At 35.1% G+C, this 25,215-nt stretch overlaps 1 protein-coding gene across 1 annotated transcript; it reads left to right on the forward strand.

The window, feature by feature from the left end:
* The first annotated feature begins 1,353 nt into the window (after nucleotides 1-1,353).
* On the forward strand, nucleotides 1,354-24,348 carry LOC129273193 (cGMP-specific 3',5'-cyclic phosphodiesterase-like). Its single transcript, XM_064107835.1, has 9 exons — nucleotides 1,354-1,524; nucleotides 2,296-2,360; nucleotides 2,986-3,049; nucleotides 5,713-5,904; nucleotides 12,610-12,753; nucleotides 18,079-18,225; nucleotides 20,254-20,361; nucleotides 23,187-23,296; nucleotides 23,678-24,348. The coding sequence occupies exons 1-9, from the start codon at nucleotides 1,354-1,356 to the stop codon at nucleotides 23,772-23,774; spliced, it is 1,098 nt and encodes a 365-aa protein (XP_063963905.1). The 3' UTR covers nucleotides 23,775-24,348.
* The last annotated feature ends 867 nt before the right edge of the window (nucleotides 24,349-25,215 follow it).

Below are 25,215 nucleotides of genomic sequence, written 5' to 3' on the forward strand. Positions count from 1 at the left end.
TTGATTGTAGATTATGTAGTTACTTTTCATATTTGTAATGAAAGAGCTGTAAGGAAGTTTTAAAAAATTCATTTTTAAATGTTATAACCAATGGGTATTTGAAATTTGAAACAAGCTGGTCATACTTTGTGTGAGTGTTTTTAATTACCTTTGTTTTGGGCTTTTGGCAGATGTCAGGTTTTTTTTCATTGTATTCTTTCTTGAAAAGCAAAATCAGAATTGTTGATATTGCATATTTCTGCATTTGCTTTGCTGATCTTTTTTTTATCATTAAATGTAGATGCACAGTCTTTTCAATATGTAATTCTCACAAGAGGCAATATTCATATCCACTCAAATGTGAATACATCCATACATTTTAATTGATGAGTTTGAATTGTGTTCATTGTTAGTCGTTAAAATCCACAATTTTCTCAGTTTTATTACTGCACTTCTTATATTGAAAATCAACAAGTTTGGCAAGTGTCAGACTCTGAAGTTGTACATATATTTTATGACTCCAAATTTTGCTGAGATACTCGGAATCATGGTATAGTATCCTTGTCTATCATGTGAAAATTTGTGGCATCTCTATTTTCAAAGGTGCAATTAGTAAAGTGTCATTGTCTCTTTAATGTTCTAATACATGTAAAGGTAAGGAGACACATACACTGTAAATGTGATGTGTTTGGTGATTTTGTTATTTTTATTAGTTTTATTACTTTACACAATGGTGTTTGAGACATATTGTTATATTTTATCAAATTATATAAGAAGAAATTCAATTCAATAAATTTTAAGGTAAACAATTTTGTTGACTAGCTGAAAGTTTGCAATCAGAAGAAAAAGAGGTAAAAACTTGTGACCAGTGAGCAAATCTAAATCCTTTTAGAATTTTTTTTTTTGCTACTCTGTCTTTTGGCTCACCAAAGGTGGTGATCATTATTTATTTTTCAGTTTTACACTGTGCCATACTGAGAAGTGATTAAAGGCCAGGCAAGATTAGCACATCTTCTGTCAGCCAGGAAATGTAACCCAAGAAACAAAAAAAAGACACTGGCTGTTTAGACAGGAAGGCATCCTGGAAGGCAAGGTTTATGTTCTCATTGACATGCAAGCATGACACAGATAGGAAGAGAGAAAAAACAGATTGATTTGTGGCCCTCAGAGATAGAAGGCTTAATTTTGATATATACCTTCTCTTCCCGGTCAAGTATAATGCATTAATCATATGGCTCCAGAGACTGCCAAGCGAGCACAATGTTGTATTTCTAGATTTCTATGGTTGATTGCTCGAGGAATTAGTCTTTCATTTACTTCTATTATGCCCTCAAACATAATCAAATATTTATTTCCTAGGTGTTTGTGTTTTTTATGTTCCCAGCAAATCCCTGTCGAGATCATTACACAGCATCCATTCAGTGTAATGATGGTGGTACGATCAGCGATGGAAACTTGTCATGTATTGATTCTCTGCTGGTGGCGTTGTCGCTTGAATATGATACCTGTATGGTGTGTAGGAGTTATAGAATGAACTACAGAGCTGTCAGTTTCCTTGGATCTTGTTGTTAGGTTGCAATATTGATCCAAAGCAGAAAAGTACTTGTTCAACCCATTTCCTGTGCAGTTCTGCCCTCTTTTCTCTCTTGTTTTCTATTGAGATTCCATACAAATGTAACAGAAGCTAAAATGGCAGCTGTGTGCCTGAATAGACAGAGCTAGAAGGCTATCATGTTAGTCATCTCATGTCATGATCTTTCTCTAATAATGAGTGCACATGATCTGCTATTATTACAAAAAAAAGTTAGTTTTGAAAAAGACATGTTGGTGTTCTTGCATGGGAAAATTGATGTGCCTTATCTATGTGGGGGCGTTGTGGTCTAGTGGTTATGACTCTTGTCTCTTAATCTGAAGGACATGGGTTCCATTCCCAACATGGCATGTTTTCCTTCAGCAAGAAATTTACACACATTGTGCTGCACGTAACCAGGTGAGGTGAATGGGTACTGGTAAGAAGAAATTCCTCAAATGCTTAAGTGCCTGTGTGGGCAGTGCAGCTAAAGCCAGGGTGATAAAAGCAGCGCTTTGTATCCTCAGGCAAAAAGCACTTAATAAATCCAGGTATTATTAATGTAACAAAAATCTCTAATCTCAAGTCTACACATTTTGTACAAATCAAAACGTTTGCAGAATGAGAGACAGGTTTTAAGAAATGTTTGCAGAGTGTATTTTTAAACTGGTATCACAAGACTTATTAAGGGCTTTTCCTGTGTTTATCAAACTAATAAGCTTGTCTCTGTATCACTTTTATTCCAGAACATTAGTTTTCTTAGGGGTTTTGAACTGACAGATGAAGATACTGAGAAACTCAAGACAGTCCCGTAAGTTTTATGGCATTTGAATCTATTTCTTTATATTTTGCTATCATAGAAAAATTACTTATGAATAAGTGTTACTTACATACATCTATTTTCCATTTTAGATCAAGAACAGGCCAGCTCTTACCTCAGTCTTAATCTACACAGTGCAATCCTTTTACACTGTCAAGATTGAAAGCCTTTTTAAATCTTCTCATTGCCATCAAAATTTAGGCAAGTCTTTGACCCTTCACTACTCGCACATCGACAAATTGTCCAAAATTTCAAACTATCATAAATATTGTGTAAATGCATTCATGCATGTGTGACCTTGGATTTAGGCTGGCAAAATTCTTTTCAAATCTATAAGATACTGTTACAAATGTATTATGCATACAATCCTACACTAAGCTTTTGGAATTCATGTCACAATCCAATTATTATTGCTATGTCAGAAACAAAGTCATCATTTTCAATACATTTAATCTTATACATCAATAAAAAACAAATGTCAATGCATGATCCACACCAATTTTAATATTTTGTAATCTTGTAATAAAAATAGAAAGGACAAGCACTTGTCAATTCCAAGTACATTACAATTTTCATATTTGTATAACGTTGCCAATTCTTTTAATTTATTTTACAGACATGAGATGCTGAAAAACTCAATCAATGCTACCATAGCTCGTCATGTTGCTGATAAAGGAGAGGTGGGTTTGCTCTGTTTATTTTCCATGTGCCCTCATTCTCTCTTTCAGATTGTAATGTGTGCCCTGTTTCCCTCGAGTAGTAATACATTATATTCATTAATGTTTGTGAAATTAAATCTTTTTCTGAAATGAGGTATCTAAGTGTGGAAGAGCCGTGGTGTAGTGGTTCTGACTCTCGCCTTGTAAACAGAGGGTCGTGTGTTCGAATCCCACCGCGGTCTAGCGTCCTTTGGCAAGGCGTTAATCCACACTTTGCCACTCTCGACCCAGGTATTAAATGGGTACCCGGTAGGATGCGAAAGATATTGTATGTTTGATTTTGCCAGCGCCATAATGAGGCTGCGATGAATGCAAGGAATGCTTCCCAGGGAGTGGAATTTGTGCACTTTTTCGTGCGGGATTGAAATTAATCCAATGACCGGGGTAATAATATGCTGTAACGCGCTTTGAGCCATTCTGGGAAAAGCGCTTTATAAAAATTAGCTATTATTATTATAAGTAGGTACTGTTATTTGCAACTCCAAAAAGGGAATTGTCAATATCACTTTCAGTAACTACTAGTATCTGTCCAACATGCTTCACTCACTCTGTCTTCTTCCCCTCCCTTCCCCTTCCCTTCCTCTTCTGCCTCCTTTCATCTCCTGCCCCCTCCTATCATACTTGCTTTCATCCTTTCCCCTCCATCATATCCCAAGTTCATCAATGTGATACTGTCACACCCTAGACTTCCAATCATGGGTTGGTAACCAGGATGATTAGCTAGTATAGCCCACATGACGTATTCAACTAAAAAATGAATGGTATGTCGTTACCAACTATACTCCCAAGGGCAGTTGGAAGCCATTTTTTATCATTTCATCTGACTGGGTTACCCTGGCAAATTGCTGTCTGTAAGCATGAAATTTAGCCCTTGATTGATATCAAGAGGATTCAGAAGTAGGAAACGCTGGTTTTATTGCCAGCTCAAATTCGATTAAGCTAATGGGGAGCTTCTATATTTATGGATCCATGTAGATAGAGTTAAGGTTAATGCATCTTGATAATATCATCAGTATTTGAAAAGCAATTGCCATTATGGATCCTAATAAGATTAAAGTGATAATTGAAAGGTTGTGACAATACATTTTTTAAATCAAGGATTCATGACATGTGATTGGTAGTGTCATCTAGAAGTGAACTGTTTCAAAACATTCTGTTCAAGGTGATATCAGTCATTTGTCAATTCTGTTAAATTATGCAGACAAGATGACACATGTTCAGACCTAATACTTAAAATATAGTCTTTTCCCTTCTTTTGAATTTGATAAATTTCAGTTTTGAAGTGTTTTTAAAACTTGACAAATGAGTTATAGGCCTTTATTTCTGGTACATACTATTTTAGAAGAAAGTGCTATCAATTATAACTTAAAAATAAATGTGCTGATCCATTGTCTCGCCTGCATAGCAGAGCGAGACTTTAGTTTCTCATTTGCGATGTTGCAGTGTCCACAACATTGAAATATTAACCAATGTTAAGTTTTTGAGATGTCATAACTTAAAAAGTATATGGACCTATTTAATGAAACTTATACAGGTAAAGTATCACCAATCATTTTTTACAGAGTCTCAGGTTACTTGTTCAAGGTGAAAGGTCATTTAGGGTCAATGAACTTAGTACTTTATTATTGTATGATTGTTTTTTTTATAATTGTAACTCTTAGTTGTTTTTTAAGGTGTTTTTAAATCAGTTGTTTGAAACTGGTTCATGCAGATATCTTGCATTGATTATGCTTTTATTAAGCATGGATATAGAGAGAGAGAGCATTCAATGGACACTTTTATCATAGTGCGCTAAATTGCATGGGTGTGTCATGGTCTAGTAGTTCTGATTCTCGACTTTAAAACTGAGGGTCGTAGGTTCAAATCCTAGCCATGGTGCATTTCCCTTCAGTGAGAAATTTATCCCCACTGTGCTGCACTTGACCCATGTGAGGTGGATGGGTACCTGGCAGGATTAATCCCTTGAATGCCCTGATTGCTGCTTAAAGAGTTGAAGCTCTAGCTAAAGCCAGTGTAATAAAGTGGAATTAAAGTCCAGGTGTATATAATGAAACAGATTGAAGAGAAAAAAGGCTAGTGCTATATACATCCAACTATTATCATTTAATTGACACTTGTTACTTGGATGACACCACAAATGAGCCCAATGTTATTGTTGATTCATTTACATAAACGGTCGGCTCATTAGTACAGTAAGTTACCTTTGTAGCAAGCATGTATATTTCACGTTGTGTGCTAAACCCCCACTTTTGTTATTGGCCGCTTTCTTATATTATACCCACTTAATTAAACGAAATTGAGGATGAAATCTGCATTGATTGACCATGTTTTTCAACCTAAGAATCATAACCACCTTTGAGAATTAGGGCCAGTGTATTTCAAATAAATGATGGAATCAAGAATAAAGCTTTGATTAATGTTTTGTGAGTGACTACCAATAAAGTCTCTATTCATTTAAACTATTGCCTAATGAAACTGGGTGGTTTCTGTTAAAACCAAGGGAATAAACAAAATTTAGTAGGGAACTTGTAAAAAAATCTTCCTTGATCATACCACCCAGCAGTTTGTGGAGATGGCTGATATCTCAACTATAATAATGAATGTGATAACAATTTTTTTTGTAGACAATCAATATTGGCGACTTTGCTGTGCAGAAACAGTTCAAGGAAAAGTGTAATGTACAGCCAGACTTCAGGATTCAATCCGTCCTTTGCCAACCTATCTATAACAGTGAGCAAAAGATTATTGGTGTAGCTCAGATGATCAACAAGGCTGCCAAACAGGCTTTCACAGACCAGGATGAACATCTATTTGAGGTAGGCACAATTTTTTCATTATAATGGTCTCGTCTTTGCCACATTATTGTGGGCATTTATCACTCCTCTTCTAAGGGTAAAATTCATTTTTGAAAATGTGTTGCAGGGTACTATTGCAGATGCAAAAGCAAGGGTATTTTTATTATGCAGTTTGAAATTCATTTGAGCCAGTAACACGATAAACGCAAAACTTTTTTGAAATGCCTTTTTTGACTTCGATCACTTCCACCTGTTTACGGTTTAGGATAAAATGTGCGCACCATACGAAGCTACAGCTACGTGCATTAGATGCCAATTTGTTCATATTCTTTTGTTATTATTACCATAGATTAAACTGAATCTAAGTCCAGTTTCAGGAATTTTGGTAGACTGCTTTATAGAATGTGAAGTTTGATATTTCTCATTCATGACAAAAGTCATGGACCAAAGACATTATTGAAATTCATTGCATAATTGTTTACTCTTATTCTTATTGGATGGTAAAATATCTTTGAATGGTTTTGTCAAAGGATTAAGATTATCTACACAGGGTGAATTGCTACATAACAGTCTGGACTAAGATTGTTCAATGACATGTGAATACCAGCCTTTGTGTTTATAAACAAAGGAACAGAATTATTTATTGTGTATGTTTTAATTGTTTTAATGTTAAAGTTTCCTTATTCATTACTTGATGCTATTTATTTTGTGGCACTTTTTATGTAGATTTATGGTTTTATATCCAGCAAATATAATGGATGTGAATTTTATGTGGAATGGATGTGACAGAGAATGTTGAGTCTTCCTTAATCTGTGCCCATATGCAGCGAACACTCAGTCAATTTGATTTTTCTGCATTGGGTATATCTTTGCTGTTATGATTTACATTGTTTCAACAGAGGAAGATACGGCTCACCATTAATACAATTTGTGCTACACAAACAATATCATGTTCAGATGTACAACTCCATGCTTCACAAATCTCCGGATATCAAGATTTTATAGAATTGAAATATTGATTGAAATTGGATTATTATTGCTATTCTGTATATCTATGACTGTAGACAATTTCATGTCTGTGGTTTCGATAAAAGAATTCAATCTAGGAGCAATATCCTGTGTAATGCAATAGATTCACCTCTCTAAAGTTGAGATAAAAAAACAAACTGACTCTTTTAAGGTAAATAAATTTCCTGTGTGCATGGCGTTTGATAGATACTCCCTGATGCAATCACTTTTCAAGAGGCCATTTAAACCATTTATCTCACTGTCTGTTCTGAGGGAAACAATCTCCCATCACGCAATTGTCTCCAACCAATTGCTCAACATGCAGACAAATCTTGCCTTGCAACCATAAATCAACACTATGTAAGACTTGAATATATATCAGACAAGTATTTTGATCCTCTTGGATATATGGGAAATATTTCATGTCTCATTCCTAGATCTAGGTCGATTACTCCATATATGCCTCATGTCTCTGTTACAGTATGTTTTGCTATCAGCTTGATAAGGAATAGTGTAATTAAAACATATTCTTCAACCAGCCTTACCAAAAACAGATTAAAAAGTTATTAAAATAGATCAAATTATTATAGGATGGAAGATATTTTTCTCTATGTAAACATTTTCTAGAAAATGTTGCATGACCTAAACTGTCCATAATATTGTTTCTTATTTTACAGTTATTTCCTATTCTTGAATTAATTATTTCCAAGTTTATTTTCAGTGTGATGGTCTTAGGTTTTGCCATTGCAAATTGCATTATGACATTGGGTGTAGCCTACATATAAAACAAAGTCTTCCAATCGTCAATAAATTATTATTAAATTTGAACTGACATCCAACCTTTGGGTTCTTGTGTATTGTTATTAATCTGTAATAATTGTCATGGCCGTTTTGAACGATGATCTAGGTAGCACCAAATAATTGCCACTTACATAGTCATTGTTACCATGGTGACACCCACTGGCTAGTATCATCATATATTGATGTTTCAGCCATTGCTTTTTTTTTTACTGGAACTTCATTAAATGTACATATTCATGTAGATGGTAGACACGATTACCATTGGTTATTTTTGTTTTCGCACTGTCATGCAATGTCTGCAGCGGCAGATCCAGGATTTTTTTTTGGGGGGGGGGAGAGGGACTCAATTTTCTTGCAATTGTTGCACCCCCCTAAAAAAAGGGTGTTCACTGCAAAATGTCCTGATTTTCGTACTGAATGATCATCTTTAATACAAGCCAAAATGGAAATCTGACATTACAAGATAAAAGGAAAGAAAAAAGTCTTTTATAGGATTTATGAAATGAGTGGATGGGGGTGGGGGTGCCAGATGTTGTCATTTATAGTCATTTTATTTATGGATTAAGTAGGGATCCCCCTTCCCTCCATTCATCACGGTATACATACAGGTAAATGAAAAATAGTTCATAAGATCTTAATAATGTAAAAAATTGATATATACTTTCATTTCTATTTTTACAAAGTCCTAGATTTTTGTCTGTCCAATGACCAGTAATATATGATGCTAGTTGTATATGGGAAATGGATGTGACACAAATGCTCTTGGGCGGGGTGTCTATAAAACAAAGACCTAAGATCTAAGACCTAAGACCCCATATATGTACTACCAAAAAAACTACAAAACTAAGACCCAACCAACTACAAAACTAAGACCCTGTGTAAGTAATCCCCGGTAATACTCATGGGTATGAAGCCTAGTCTGTGATCCAGACCAAGTTACACTACCAACTATATCATACTTAGACAAAACTACAAAACTAAGACCTAACCAACTACAAAACTAAGACCCTGTGTAATATTCATTGGTGTGAGTCTAGTCTGTACTCCACACCCAGTTTTGAAGTTACACTTCACTATCCTATGTATTCAATACAAAACTACAAAACTAAGACCTAACCAACTACAAAACTAAGACCTAACCAACTACAAAACTAAGACCCTGTGTAAAATTCATTGGTATGAGTCTAGTCTGTACTCCAGACCCAGTTTTGAAGTTACACTTCACTATCCTATTTACTCAATACAAAACTACAAAACTAAGACCTAACCAACTACAAAACTAAGACCCTGTGTAATATTCATTGGTGTGAGTCTAGTCTGTACTCCACACCCAGTTTTGAAGTTACACTTCACTATCCTATGTATTCAATACAAAACTACAAAACTAAGACCTAACCAACTACAAAACTAAGACCCTGTGTAATATTCATTGGTATGAGTCTAGTCTGTACTCCAGACCCAGTTTGGGAGAAACGCTTCACTATCCTATGTACTCAATACAAAACTACAAAACTAAGACCCAACCAACTACAAAACTAAGACCCTGTGTAATATTCATTGGTATGAGTCTAGTCTGTACTCCAGACCCAGTTTTGAAGTTACACTTCACTATCCTATTTACTCAATACAAAACTACAAAACTAAGACCTAACCAACTACAAAACTAAGACCCTGTGTAATATTCATTGGTATGAGTCTAGTCTGTACTCCAGACCCAGTTTTGAAGTTACACTTCACTATCCTATTTACTCAATACAAAACTACAAAACTAAGACCCAACCAACTACAAAACTAAGACCCTGTGTAATATTCATTGGTATGAGTCTAGTCTGTACTCCACACCCAGTTTTGAAGTTACACTTCACTATCCTATTTACTCAATACAAAACTACAAAACTAAGACCTAACCAACTACAAAACTAAGACCTCGTGTAATATTCATTGGTATGAGCCTAGTCTGTATCTCCAAAACTGGGTCTGGAGTACAGACTAGGCTCATACCAGTGAATCTTACACAAGGTCTTAGTTTTGTAGTTGGTTAGGTCTTAGTTTTGTAGTTTTGTATTGAGTACATAGGATAGGTGAAGTGTATCTTCAAAACTGGGTCTGGAGTACAGACTAGACTCATACCAATGAATATTACACAGGGTCTTAGTTTTGTAGTTGGTTGGGTCTTAGTTTTGTGGTTTTGTATTGAGTACATAGGATAGGTGAAGTGTATCGCCCAAATTGGGTCTGGAGTACAGACTAGACTCATACCAATGAATATTACACAGGGTCTTAGTTTTGTAGCTGGTTAGGTCTTAGTTTTGTAGTTTTGTCTAAGTATGATATAGTTGGTAGTGTAACTTGGTCTGGATCACAGACTAGGCTTCATACCCATGAGTATTACCGGGGATTACTTACACAGGGTCTTAGTTTTGTAGTTGGTTGGGTCTTAGTTTTGTAGTTTTTTTGGTAGTATATATATGGGGTCTTAGGTCTTAGGTCTTAGGTCTTTGTTTTATAGACACCCCTCTTGGGCGGTATTCTGAGTTCATTTTATCTTTAAAATATTTTATTTTATCTCTTAAAATGAAATTGGTATTCTGAGATGACATTTTATCTTTCAGATAAAATTTTAAATTTTATCTTGCGTAGAAATTTTATCTTGCGTATCTACAGATGGTACGCAACAGGAGAGTGCCTGCGTAGACATACCCTTCGCGTATCTGGCCATTGCAACGCGGATGATGTGCTTGCGCTCATGTTACTTTGAAGAAAAAATAAAATAAACTTATAAGAGGGTAGGGGCTATTTTATCTCCGCGACGTTGATTTCATCATTATTTCTTGGTGAATTAACTACAAATGTTGACATGAAAATAAAGAAAAATTATATATTTATTGAGAATAATACCTTATCTTTATTGCTGTACAATCAGGAAGTATTTCATGAGACTTTTCTTGACTAATATTGTCTTTGAAATGATGCTTGAAAAGATTAAATATAGACTTCGAAAAAAGATGAGAGTATTGTCATTTTTTTTAAAAGAAATCTCTGTAAAGACGCGCAAGCGTATATTGCAAGCGTATTTGAAGTCAATAAATTGACGCAATCTCACTCCTTTGCCACACCTCCTGGCGGAATGGATTTTCATTGGTTGAGTGATATGAGAGAGCTATAAAAGCGCATTTCTAATTGGATATTGATTAAAAAATAGGTGTGTCTTACAGAGATAAAATGAAGATAAAATTGTTCTCAGAATACCAATTCGGAGAGATTCTAAGGGTATTTTATCTCACTGATTTTAACGGAGATAAAATATTTTATTTTATCTGAGATAAAATGGATCTCAGAATACCACCCCTTATCATTTAATGACTGTTTATTATCTTTATAATACTTTGTTACAAATTGAACATGATTTATTTCATTGAATGAATCATTATTCCCTCTTTTGAACTGAAAAGGGTTTGGTTGAGTGCAGAGTGAAAGAAGCATATGGTAGAGGCAATCATTCTTGCTGGGGCTGTGCGGGAGTCTATCATCAAGGCATATGCACAAGCCAATGTGATTATCAATATGCCCATGCACCATTGCACACAAGGAACATGTGATACAAGATTAACCTAATATCCTCCATTCTTAGCAACATACAGCCAAACTGCAAAGCAGGTGCTAATTGATGTGTGGAATGAAGCCATTTAAATTACAAAGAATTTTCCCCATTTGCAAAAGATCTAATTTGTGAAATTATCATGCAGGGGTGATACTCTAACTACATGCATATGCAAGCATTGTGAAAATTAAAGTAGTGGATCGCAGCTATCGGCAGGGTATTACTTTCCTGTACAAAAGCAAATTTGTTGATATTGAATCCATTAAAAAAATTGACCCATTCTTAGAGTGATATAATTTAAGACACAAATAATTTGTTGTTGATAACCTGTACATGTGAGTGGCGATGTAGCACACAGCCAGCGCAAGGTACTACCAGCAAATGTTTTTGTAAAACATTTTAAATAATCAGAATGTATGTACTGTCACAAATAACAATAATGCCTGTGAATTGATAAAAACCATTTTATTGAAAACCTAAAAAAAATTGTATTACCTGCTTGGGCTAATACGAGAATTTGAATTTATCAGAATATGAAAGAGCAAGTCCTTAATTTTTCACTGATACCTTCATTACTTCTGTCACCATGCATTACCAAGTAAATTAATCTAAAAGATAGCATGTGCAGATCCTAGTTTTAAAGTTTTATTGAAGTTGGTGAAGTGATTTGAAGATGATCAGTCAGTGAGAAAAGGCAACCTTTTCAACATTGCATTCATAAACATACCCTACAAAAGGGATATTAACTGAAGCATCAGCTAGTGTGACTCATCCCTAAGAATGTGGGGAAAATGGAATCTGTACCTTGTGTTCAGCATCAATTAGTTAAGCCACATGATGTGTAAAGGGGTACAAGTGATGTATCAATGAAACATAATGAGGGGTTTCTCTTTCATATTCAAATTTAAATTGTAATATTAAAAGATCTCTGAATATTTGTTTTATAATTTTGGGTAGCCCCCCCCCCCCTCCTTCTGGTTACTACACTTTTGGTTTTTGAACATTAAATACCTTTTTAAAAGCAAATTAATCAATGTGCCCCAAATTTTTGCTTTTGACATATTACATCATAGTTCACAAAATAATATTTATTATAATGTTTAACGAAAAGGCCATTTGAGCACTTATCCTACAATTTAGAAATTACAGATCAGAAAACTCCTAATTAGAAACATTTGAATATAAAAAATTATGAAACTGATGGATTTCCATAGATTTACGATTGATCGGATCAATTGTAACTCTTTGTAAGACGGGGCCCTGATGTATTATCCTTTCACTTTTCCCTCAAAATTTTCTTTTCATTTTATATTCAGGCTTTTGCAATCTTCTGTGGACTGGGTATCCACAACACTCAGATGTTTGAAAATGCTATGAGGTTAATGGCCAAGCAACAAGTTGCTCTGGATGTGCTATCTTACCATGCCACAGCTCAACCAGAAGAGGTTGCAAAACTTAAGGTAGGACCTCTTGATCCCACTTTTCCTATTTCACTTTTGTATGTTGCTTTATCCTCGATACATATTTAATCAGTCTAAATATTCCCTAACCGGTATAATATTTCTGGTATCCAATTTTGAGCCTTCCAATATAATATATATATCTTGCAGGTTGAGAGAGAGAGAGTAAGAGAGAGACATAAGAAGGCCCATTTTTTTTATAGCACCTTATTTTGTGCCCTGTCACAAGGCCTTTTGGATTCTGGTGGAGACTGATGAGCATGAATTATTCATGAGCATGCATCATCAATATAAAGGTCATGTGACTATACAGTATGGTCATGATCATTCTCAGTTTCATTCAGTTTGTGATGTGGAGTTTAGTAAGGCACGCAATGTTTGCTGATGATTGGCTTCCGCATAGGATAGCATTTTGTACAAGGAACAATGGTAAACATAAAATCCCTACCACATCGTTCTGTGCAAACCTTATCGGTGAGTTGCGGGTGATTGCCTGCAACAAAGTTTTGAACATGTTCAAAACTTTTCTGCGTGCAAATCAGACTTCCTTGTGCCTCTGCGGTCAACTGCGTCTGAGATACGTGTGATATACTGTCAATGCGGGTGATCTAAAAGCTCTGTGGTTAACTTGTTCACCTTGGATTTGGCAATTGGATTTAATACTTCTCTCAGCCTGTGAGAACAAAAAAAGAGTCACTATGCATTGTCTAAAGGAATGGAATTGGGTCTGCGTGTGATTTTGAAATATCTCAAATTTGACAAATTCCCCTTTCCTTTCCCACTTTTTGTCTCGCCTGCATAGCAGAGCGAGACTATAGGCGTCGCTTTTCCAACGGCGACGCGACATCAACATTGAAATCTTAACCAAAGTTAAGATTTTGAAATGTCATAATAACTTAATAAGTATATGGACCCAGTTGATGAAACTCTGACATAGGGTAATCCAGTATTACTGAACATCCTGCTGGAGTTTCAGGTCACATGACCAAGGTCAAAGGTCATTTAGGGTGAATGAACTTGGACCATGTTGGGGGAATCAACATCGAAATCTTAACCAATGTTAGGTTTTTGAAAAGTCATCATAACTTTGAAAGTTTATGGATTTAGTTCATGAAACTTGGACATAAGGGTAATGGTATAACACCGAACATCATGTGAGATTCAGGTCACATGACCAATGTCAAAGGTCATCTTGGATCCATGAACTTTGCCCATATTGGGGAAATTTGTTGAATTGCCATCATAACTTTGAGAGTTTATTGAATCTAGTTAAGGAAACTTGGACATTAGGATGATGGTTTAACACTGAACATCCTGTCTGAGTTTCAAGTCACATGACTAAGGTCAAAGGTAATCTTGGGTTAACAAACTTTGGCCATGTTGGGGTATTGTTGAATTGCCATCATAACTTTGAAAGTTTATAGATCTAGTTAAGGAAACCTGAATATAAGAGCAATCAAGTATCAGCGAACATCCTGTGCAAGTTTCAGGTCACATGACCAAGGTAAAAAATCATTTAGGGTCAACGAACTTTGGCCAGAGGAATTTGCCAAATTGCCATCATAACATTGAAAGTTTATAGATCGGAGTTTATGAAACTTAGACATAAGAGTAATCATGTATCATTGAACATCCTGCATGTGATTCAGGTTACATTATCAAGGTCAAAGGTCATTTAGGGTCAATGAACATATTTTATTATCATATGAATTGTGTTAAAAAATAACTATTCAATAGTTGATTTTCAAAGTCAGCACTGCTGCCACATTGAATGGCATAATGCAGGCAAGACTGCCAGAGGCACTCCACTTGTTTGTCTTTTGCCTCCCTAACTTTTGACTTCTTTGTGCCCCCTGAAAATCTTAGGGCATATGCCCCCTTGACCCCCCCCCCCCCCCCGTATGCTATTGATTTTGTAATTTCTATTTTATCTTTATTTAATTGGGTATTATCACATGAAGCAGAAAGAGCATGCACTGTGGCACTTTTTCATCAAGCTGTTCATCAGTGGCACATTTCTTTACAATAATTGCTGCAATATGGGCCTTATTATTATATGACATTTTACAAGTAATTTCAATCAAATTTTGGCAAATATATTGTGTATACAAAATATTTGCGAATATTTATCAATATGATTCAAATTTAGATAATGCACTTAAAATTGAATTAGAAAGATGTCCATTGGTTTGACATAACCAGTTGTTCATATAGTTATGTGTAACTTTAACAAGCAGCTTTAAGATGCAGTTCCCAGCATCAGCAGTAACATTGCAGCTCACATTCCTGTGTCTTCAAGCAGCTTCTCGTCCTTTCTCTTGTCAGTTGTCTTGTCAGGAGTCTTAAAGATGTCTGCCCATGGGCAAAGTTCATGACGGTAAAAAAAGAAAGGCTCCAATCCTTCAATCTCTTTCCGGCATTCTCTTGAAAAACGGAAAGAATCTGGATAAACATTATGGTCAGTCCCTGTTACAGAGGCGACCAGACATTTCCTTGATTAAGACTCAGCTGGGAATATTCAACCACACATTATTCAAAGCGATTTGTTGTTGTTCCCTCTTTCCCTCACTGACCAGTGTTAGGTTTCATTATATTATCAAGTAGAAAAACAAGTTCTCTATTGCTCTCTTAAGGTTGGATTCTTATGTTTTCTTGATATTCTTGGATATTATAGCACTTATTGCCTTAAAATTAAATAGCTCTGTGGATTGTTTGCTGAAATACTTTTTTTCAAGAAAATTATGTTTAATATTTCATGAGCATATATATTTTTCAAATGTTTCAACTATATTGTGCATGGTCTTGTTAAATTCTTTCCTTCATATTCCATCATGAGTGCCCTTGTATTTTTGCATGACTATGAATTTGCTTTAATTGGAATTTAATTTTCTTGTCCAATAGTGTAGTGCATAGTATGTGGAAACATTGTGGTGTAGTGGTTCTGACTCTTGACTTTAAATCAGAGTTGTGTGTTCTCATCCCAACACTGCTTAAGGTCCATTGGCAAGGAGTCATGACACTTTGCTACACTTCACCTAGGAGTTAGATTAGTTACCTGGTAGCAGGCGAAAGCTGATGGCATGGACAATGCCTTGCAATTGAGTATAGCACGGTGGAATTTTCCCTGCAAAATGCTTACAGACGTCCAGGGCCCTGGGAACGATTTTTTTTTACTGTGGATGCTGAGGTTTTCACTACAAAATGGAGACCTCAAATTGGTCCCGTGAAATTTGAAAAGCAAAAAAAAAGGGTTTCACAACAAAATTAAGGTAATTTTGCTTACATTTTTGCAGACGTCAATCCCTTTATATCAAAGGGTCTGTCTACAAGAGGAATAGTAATATTAATACTTATTATTATTATTATTGTTTTATTATTATGATATTTGCTCTCATGTATTCATTGTACTTACTTTACCTCCCTTCTTCTCAGTTCTGATATGGTAACTTTTAATATCGTTCATTATTGATCAGTATGAAAATGTTTGAAAGAATGGCTTCATTTTCCTTATCCTATACCATTCTTATCTGATTGCTATCCAGTTACTCCCAATACCCTTCATGGTAATTGCAAACAATGGGATTTAATCAATAAAAGGAAATTTGATCAATGGGAAAATCAATCATCCAAACCACTACACAACTAAAAAATAATGCTTGCGATGAAATTCATGTTATATCTTCTTTACTCTAGGCATTTTCTAAATAAGTCCACTTCATCCATATTGACCTTTTGCTTGCAATATTGGAAAAACAATATTCCCTTTCAAAATCGGCTTGGATTGTAGAGAGTCTGACAGTAAAGTAGTGGATTGGACAATATATGATTTGGTGAGGGGTTGTGGTAAGGAAGGATGAGGAAAGTAAAAAATTGGACAGATAGAGAGGGACAAATTGATAAAGAACAGTAATTTATATCAGGAGAATATAAGCAAGCAAGATATGGAAAATGGAAATGGAAATGATATCAGAGAAAAGAGACTGAGGGAGAGAGAAAGATATAACAAAACTACATCAAAAATAGCAAGAGGAAGATTGAGTGATGTCCAACTGATATGTGTGAGAGAGATAAAGGGTAGGAAGTAAGAGGGGAAAGGGAGAGAGAATGGGTGAGGAAGACTGACCGGGGTGGTGAGACAGAGAGATATATATGGTGCTTTGACAATTGTAAAGTACTTTCCATGAGACAATATCAGCAGTCATCTTGAGCAGTCATCTTGATTTTGATATTTGACCCATGTTGTTTTCCTACGACTGATAAATTGCTCCCTATTTTTGTCAATTTGAAAGTAAGTATGGTTTGCTGAGTCATGTGTCGGTAAAATAATGCATCTTTTTTTCCCCTCTATACTCATTACTTGTAAAGATACTAGCACACACAATGGACTTTTGTTAAATGCATGTGTATTGGGATAATTAGCTTTGAGTTGATAGGCAAAAAATGTCATTATTTAATATTGCTAATGATTCATTCCCCCCCCCTATCTAAGTCATATTTAATTCCTATGTGTATAATGTGCATTGATCTTGTTTTCAGTCAAATACTGTAAAAAAAAAATGTTAAGAGTGAATATTGTACCATGTAAACATTTTTACACACATTTTGAATATGGATGGAAAACCGTTCTGTTTACTGTTATACTCATTTGCACTGTAATTTTTAGAAACATATGTCTATGTGTCTACTGATATTGTGAAGTGGATCCAGACTCAAGGGAATGGCATATATTGAAATACTAGTATCATTGACATGAAATACCAGCATTAATGATCTTTTCTCCTGGTAGGTTTGGTTCTTCATATGTGCGTTTACTTGTGTATCGATGGGCTGTTAAAAACTTGCATCTTAAAATTCAACAATTTTAAGATCAGAAAAAGCTGTTTTTTTAGAATTATGGCAATGGTGGCAGTTTCATGTTATTTGAAAACTGTTTCTTAAATCCATTAAGAAATCTGTCTGAGCGAAAGAAAGTTGCCACTTAAGTCATTAACTCCAAAAAAAATAATTTTGAGATACAAGTGTTATCCAGAATAACAGCGTTATTATGCTCATCTCATATTCTTTATTTATTCCCCCCATGTTTTCCATGTTTCTGTGGTTTTATTCAGATCTCTACTTTGCAGGATGATATTGATTATGTATTGCTTGCTTGAAAAAGTTGCAAATCATAAGAAGTAAGAATCATTGATGAAAATGAAAGTCTACTTGAGAATCTTATTCAAACAATTGATCTCATTCAATTTCTACAAAGTAAATCTTGTTCGAATTGAAGGAAGAATTATGGATTGCTATCTTATTATTGTTACATTTTCTTATTGATTACAGAAAAGTCGAGTGCCTTCAGCGCAGCAGTTAAAGCTTTATGATTTCAGCTTCAGTGACTTTGACCTGACAGAAGACGAGACACTTCAAGGAACACTTAGGATGTTTATTGAGTGTAACCTCATTGAGAAATACCACATCCCATATGACGTAAGACAAGTTATCTTTTGTATAACATTATCTTTTTATACAGTTGATCTAATATACCCTCTGTTCGTTTCTTAGACCCCTGTTACACCAGATTTTCTAAGTAGTCTCGGGGCGCCCCAAGACCAGTCTCGGGCAGGTTTCTAATCCAGTGTAAACGCACAAACCTACCCAAGACCCCTTCTGAGCAAAGCTATCTCGGACCACCTCGCGATGTGTTCTGGACCACGTTGGATTTGGTGTAAACGCAAACCTCCCTGAGACTGGTACAAGACAGGTTTGCTTGATGCGCTACACGTGGAATGATTATCCAAACAACAAACACAGCACGCACTTGGCGCCCTGCCAAACCTATCTCGGACAGCTTTTGTAAGTCGGTGTAAATGCACAGAAAGCTGTCTCGGGGCACCACAAGACTCATTATGATTCCGGTGTAACAGGCGTCTAAGTAAATAAACAGAGGACTTGGAAATGATATTTCTTAATGAGGATTAATTCCATACCAAGTGGTTTTAATCAGTCATTTAGACCTATGACCACCATTGATTAGGCAACAAATGTTGACAATTCATGAATTCCCAAATCAATTTGTTCAATTTATTTTTGAGTAACAGGTTTCTCCAGGAGTTAAAAACACACTTGCTAAATGAAACTGTTGTTGTAAAGATCAAGTTAAACTGTATTTTCTATAGATCATCATTGTATTTGACCTATGACCACCATTGATTAGGCAACAAAGGTTGACAATTTATGAATTCCCAAATTAATTTGTTCAATTTTTTTTTGAATAACAGGTTTCTCCAGGAGTTAAAAACACACTTGCTAAATGAAACTGTTATTGTAAAGATCAAGTTAAACTGTATTTTCTGTAGATCATCATTGTATTTGGATAAGCTGGCAGATTACCTCTCGTGGCATATACAGTCCAAGAAATTGTCACTTTGCACTGAGATGTCATACATTAGAGGGAGAGGAAGATATGGTGATGATTAAACAATACTGATAGTGAATGAAAATCTGCTGCAACTAATATAGTGTTTGATTCTAAAAATAGATAAGGTCTTGATTCGTTTATCCTTCTCCAAGAATATCTTCCTTGTTTAAATAACGTGTGGAAGAGATGTATAGAAGACAAATATTTATGCCTTCAATCATCAATGGAAGTCTGTGCCTAATCCTGTGCTGTATATTTGGCCATCTCCAAGAATTTCAAGCCTGTGTGAGACCTCAAACTATCCATGCATAGAATATATGACTAGACTTCAGACAATCTCTTAAGAGCCCTGTTCACGCATAGCAGATTTATTGCTTGCAAGCCTGACCTGGAAAGACACATAATTAGTGTCTTTCATATACTATGCCTTGTATTACATTATATTATTTAATTTCTGTATTCTACTTAAAGGCATAGGCTCTAACATTACAAAGGTCTTATTTTAAGATTAATGTACTTTGACCCAAGTTCTATTTAATTTTATTTATATGGATGAAAAAATACAAGGGAGAATAGAAAAGACACTTTCAAGATATCTATGATTGAAAAACTATCATTTAATTAATCTCCTGAGGAGAGTGATATTGCACATTTTAGTGTATAGGATGAAATTATGATGTTTCTGGTTCTTTTATATTTCACATTTTTTGAAGCACTACAAAATGATTTTTATTTTCTATTTATTTATTTATTTATTTATTTTTTTTTTTTTTTGGGGGGGGACTTCGTTTTAATAGCACATCACAGGCACAGGTGACAAATGGTTACTTGCAGCTCAGATGCTTTCAAGTCAAATCAATGTTATCATATGCTTTTAAGAGTGAATTGAAAGAACTTATTTTCTAGATTTTAGCAGTTTCCCTTTATAGTTTTCAAGACCCAGAAAATACCTGCAAAATCAGTAATCAGAAATTGGGTTTTAGTAAATCACATTAAATATGGGATATGAGGCTAGGTGAGTAAAGAGAGCTTGAAGCTGGTTTTGATATCTTGTACAAAGTTATTTGGAAAGGGGTTTTCCGATCTCTTGAATGCAGGTACTATGTAGATGGACGTTGAGTGTACGCAAGAACTATAGACCAGTAATTTACCATAATTGGCGGCATGCCTTCAACGTGGCCCAAACAATGTTCTCTATAGTAATGGTGAGTTAATTACCCTTTACCTCATTGTTTTTTGTCACTAGCTTGAGCTTTTGTAAGAAGACTTGTCAACAGTATTATAGCTGAACAGATTCAAGGTGGTTGATGTGCAAATTATATCAGAAGAACCTTTGTGTGAAAGAAAATTGAATACCTTTTACTGAGGAATAAACAAATGGTGCTTTTTTTAGTAACGTACCAACCAAATGAGACACAATAGCGATAAAATTCAACATCTATAGAGACTTTATACATGTGCATTGTGTATGAAGTGCTCATTAGTGTGTAAATTGACTTGAATTAAGGTTCTAAACTGATGGCATAATAACCATGTTACTGAAATGCAGTCATCATTGCTCTAATGCCCCCCTGTAGCAAGAACATTAGCAGATTTATGCATGAAAAACTGCTTGCCATAATAGCCCATGGAGGCTAATATCTAGTGACACCACCCCTGATGCATACCAATGAGCTGAATTTGTGCATCCATTCTCATGCTTGTCAATGGCTATGTAAAATGGAGAGTGTCACGTATCGCCTCCAGAACAGCAAACACTGATTTTTTCCCCTTGCCTTTTCTTTTCCATTCATGTATTGCCTAGAGCATACATTACCATGAAACAAGTGAAACACAGTCCTCACGTATTGCCACTTATATTCCTTAGGGCCCAGGTTTTCTTTATTGTTTTCTGTTCAATACCTGTTTCATAATACATTTCTTCTAGATGCGTGATACATGTATATTATATTTGGAGGGGTGGCTTTATTTCATAGTTTAAATGTGTGACACATAAATTTTAATGTTCAAATTTTATCTTGACCATTGTGATCTTGTGTTCGATAGTAGACCTTCTTTAATCTATAAGGTGAATTTATCTACACTTATAGCTCTTTCATGAAAAGCTTAGAATATATGAAATATGAGTGTAAAAAGTTTTGTTTTTATTTTTTTCAATGGGAAAGATGAAATTACTTCTTGAAACATCTTAATTAGCCAAAAATAAGCCATTACAATTTTTTTCTCTTTGAAATTTGTAGAACATACTTGATCAATGAATATAACTCTTATTATTACCCATATTTTTTATCTGACATCTGAGCTGGTAATTTACCTTTATCTTTATTACCCTTGTTTTTATGAATATTTGGAGAGAATGGGGTATATTGTTTGGTCTCTCTGCGCGTACTGAGTTTCATGCACAGATGATGCAAAATATACCATTGTATTTTCCATGATCTCGCATCGGGCACCTCAATTTGGAAGCAAAGAAAGGGATACATGTTAAGAATGAGACAGTAGTAAGTTTATTTAGAACACAGTAAATGTTTTGAAAATGCAAGTCATATCACAACGAACACATAAGAGGTCTTTTTAGAATATTGGTGAACCAGGACAGCATATCATCCCAAGTTTCATCATTGGAAGCTGATGAACAAATTTCAAATATGTTATTTATCCCAAGTCCAGGACAAAACTGCTGCATTGGTTCACCAATTTTCGACAAAGACAATCTTGGTTGCTCATTGTCATGAAGGGCACTTAGCAATACATTTTCTATGTTCTAGATAATGTTATGCGCTGCAGTGCAAAAGCTATGTATTGTCCGTGCAGCAGTAACATTGGTTATAATGTTTGGTAATTATGTCACAATGGTAAAGCTATGAGATCCTAGTATAGACATGACCCACCAAACCCTTTTTATGAAGGGTAAAATATATCCATACATCTTCATGTATGTATATGTATGGATGTATGGAGGAGCCGTTGTGTAGTGGTTCTGACTCTCGCCTTGTAAACAGAGGGTCGTGTGTTCGAATCTCACCGCGGTCTGGCGTCCTTTGGCAAGGCGTTAATCCACACTTTGCCACTCTCGACCCAGGTGCTAAATGGGTACCCGGTAGGATGTGAAAGTCATTGTAGCTTGTCCAGTACTGTGTGCGCCTCACCGGCGACTGACTGGAATACTCCCCAGGGAGTGGAGGATGTGCACACATTGTGTGCGGGAATGACTGATTGAATCCGATGACCGGGGTAATAATATATCTGTAAAGCGCTTAGACACGTCGTTCCGATGTATTAAGCGCTATATAAAAAAAACGGATTATTATTATTATTATTCATGATTTTGCTCTAGATATCTGATATGGATATGGATAATAATAAAAACATTATTACCCATATTGCCCTCATCTAAAGACTCAGGACAATATAATTCTGTTGCGTGCAATATATTTGATGTCCCCTCAAGGCCAGTCAATATTTTATCACCTGTATCAGACATTTGAGCTGGTCACTCACAAAATCGTATTGCCCTACATTTTCTGAATATTGGGAAGGAATAGGTGTATTGTTTGTATTTTCCTCGGTCTCAATGCGCATATTGATATATTGACTTTGCATGCAGAGACGACGCAAAATATACCTTTGAGTTTTCCCTGGTCTGAGTGGTCTCACATCCGGGCCTTTGAGGATGGGTAGAAAGAGATATGCTTGCAAATACGTCATAATGGTACAGTGCAGAGCCTAGACCCTGATATTAACATGACACAATAGAACTCTATTCTTAAAAAGAAATATCACCATTATGATTTTTGCTCTAGATATCTGATTTGGATGATAATAAAAATATTGACTGGCTCTTACACGTATATATTGCCCTTAAAAGACCCATATTGCCCTCGTCTAAAGACTCGGGCCAATATGATTTTTTTGCTGGCAATATATTTGATGTTCCCCTCAAGGCCAGTCAATATTATTTAATTGTTGCCCTGCACACTTGTATGAATATTCCTTATTTCTTTTTAAAAATAAATTCACACATGGTTAGACTGGAAAGCTTAGGAAGCTATTAACAGATCTGGAGATTTTCTCTCTCATTGTTGCCTGTCTCTGCCATGACCTGGACCATAGGGGGACGAACAATACTTTCCAAGTCAAGTAAGTCCTTCGATGCCTTTTATTAAATTGACCAGTGATTATTTTTATATATAAAAATGTTCCATATGAAGAAGGTTAACAGAAATTTTAACTAATTATTCCAACAATAGATAGTAAAGAAATGGGAGCTAATGTCCAAAACCTTGACATTTTAAATGGAGTGCCTGAAGGATCTCACATTGACACCCTTTCTTTTTGAACACTCTTTTGTATTGCAATCAGTGTCCTTTAAAGTCATAGATCGAGCTTTTTCAGTCTCTTTTTCATATAGAAAACAAACAAATATACATTTCTTTGTGACCTGAGTAGGAAAGTAATTTTTACATCATCTCAAATTTACTTTCATTTTTTAAATTTGACATTTTTTTTGGTGATGTGTAGGACATCTTCCCCACTGTCTTTGCTGTATGGAACCTCTACCATGGAACATCATCATTTTGATCACTGTATCATGATCCTAAACAGTGAGGTGAGTTAAATTATGTTTGTCTTGGTGGAATCAAATATCTATTGTTTATTTGTATCATGATATATGAATCTTGTAGTCGTGTATTTATAGACTGTTTCTTTGATAACTGATAAAACATAGGACAGTTAGTGCACTTGGTAGGGTAGAATTTTTTCAGTATCTGTCGTAAGGATAATGAAGGGGTATTTTTTTTCAAAGTGAGAAGGAAAGGAATAGATGACCCTTTAAAGGTCAATTCCACCACAGAAAAATGTTGATTTTAATAAAAAGAGAAAAATCAAACTAGCATTAACGCTGAAAATTTCATCAAAATCGGTTGTAAAATAAGAACGTTATGACATATTCGAGTTTCTCTTATTTAAAAAAAAAAAGTTAAATGCACATCCTAGTCAGTATACAAATGAGGGTACTGATGACATCACTCACTCACTATTTCTTTTGTATTTAATTATATGAAATATGAAATATTCTAATTTTCTTGTCATTGTCCTGTGAAACAAAGTTTTATTTCTCCTGAACATATGGAATTACCATTGTTTAACATTTTATGGTACAGTCTAGTTGGTCTATATTGCAAATCTACAAAAAAATGAAATATTGTTTCATTCAAACAATAAAAAACAAAAGAAATAGTGAGTGAGGGGCATCATCGACTCTCTCATTTGCATATCACTGAGTTGTGCATATAACTGTTTTGTGAAAAATAAGCAAAACTTTTACATGTCATATTATTTTACATCTGATTTGAATGAAATTTTCAGTGTTATGCTTGTCTGATTTTTCTCTTTATTTAAAATCAATATTTTTGGGGGGTGAACTTGGCCTGTAAATTAATTGCATAAAGAGAAATTAAAGGGCAAGGAAGGCCTAAAATACATTCTGTATCTTATGAAAAAAACATTTTATAAATGTGGAGTATTACTTTAATATGTGTTATACCATGCAGAGGAAAAAGCAGTTAATGAGAATCTCAGATTTTAGTTAGCCTTTCTGTCATTTAAATTTGAATGTTAAATGTTAGTTCACAGAAAGGTAATTTGGTTTTATGTTGGTGAGGCTGCCCAATTTACCAACTAGTTTCAATTTCCTTTGCCCAAATGTGCATGATATTGCCATTTACTTGCTATACATGTATACCCTTTCATCATGTTCATAAAATAAAATGAGATGCAGTCCAAGTTTTCCTATATGTTCATATCATATTAAGCAATAAAAAAACTCACTTGAATTGCTTGCATAACAGCACGTTTTGCCACCTCCTTCCCATTAGCAGTGTTTGATCTAAAAGAGATTCTACTGCTGATTCCCTTGTAATGGTGACTTTATCACAAGCTCTTTGGGGGAAAAGGCAAAAAGCCTTTCTTCACGTAGATCAATACAGTCCATGCACTCACCATTGATTTTGTATTTCGGCAGTATCTTTTGACAAAAAATGTGCCTGTGTTGTTTT

The sequence above is a fragment of the Lytechinus pictus genome, chromosome 12, assembly GCF_037042905.1.
Source record: "Lytechinus pictus isolate F3 Inbred chromosome 12, Lp3.0, whole genome shotgun sequence".
Taxonomy (NCBI): domain Eukaryota; kingdom Metazoa; phylum Echinodermata; class Echinoidea; order Temnopleuroida; family Toxopneustidae; genus Lytechinus; species Lytechinus pictus.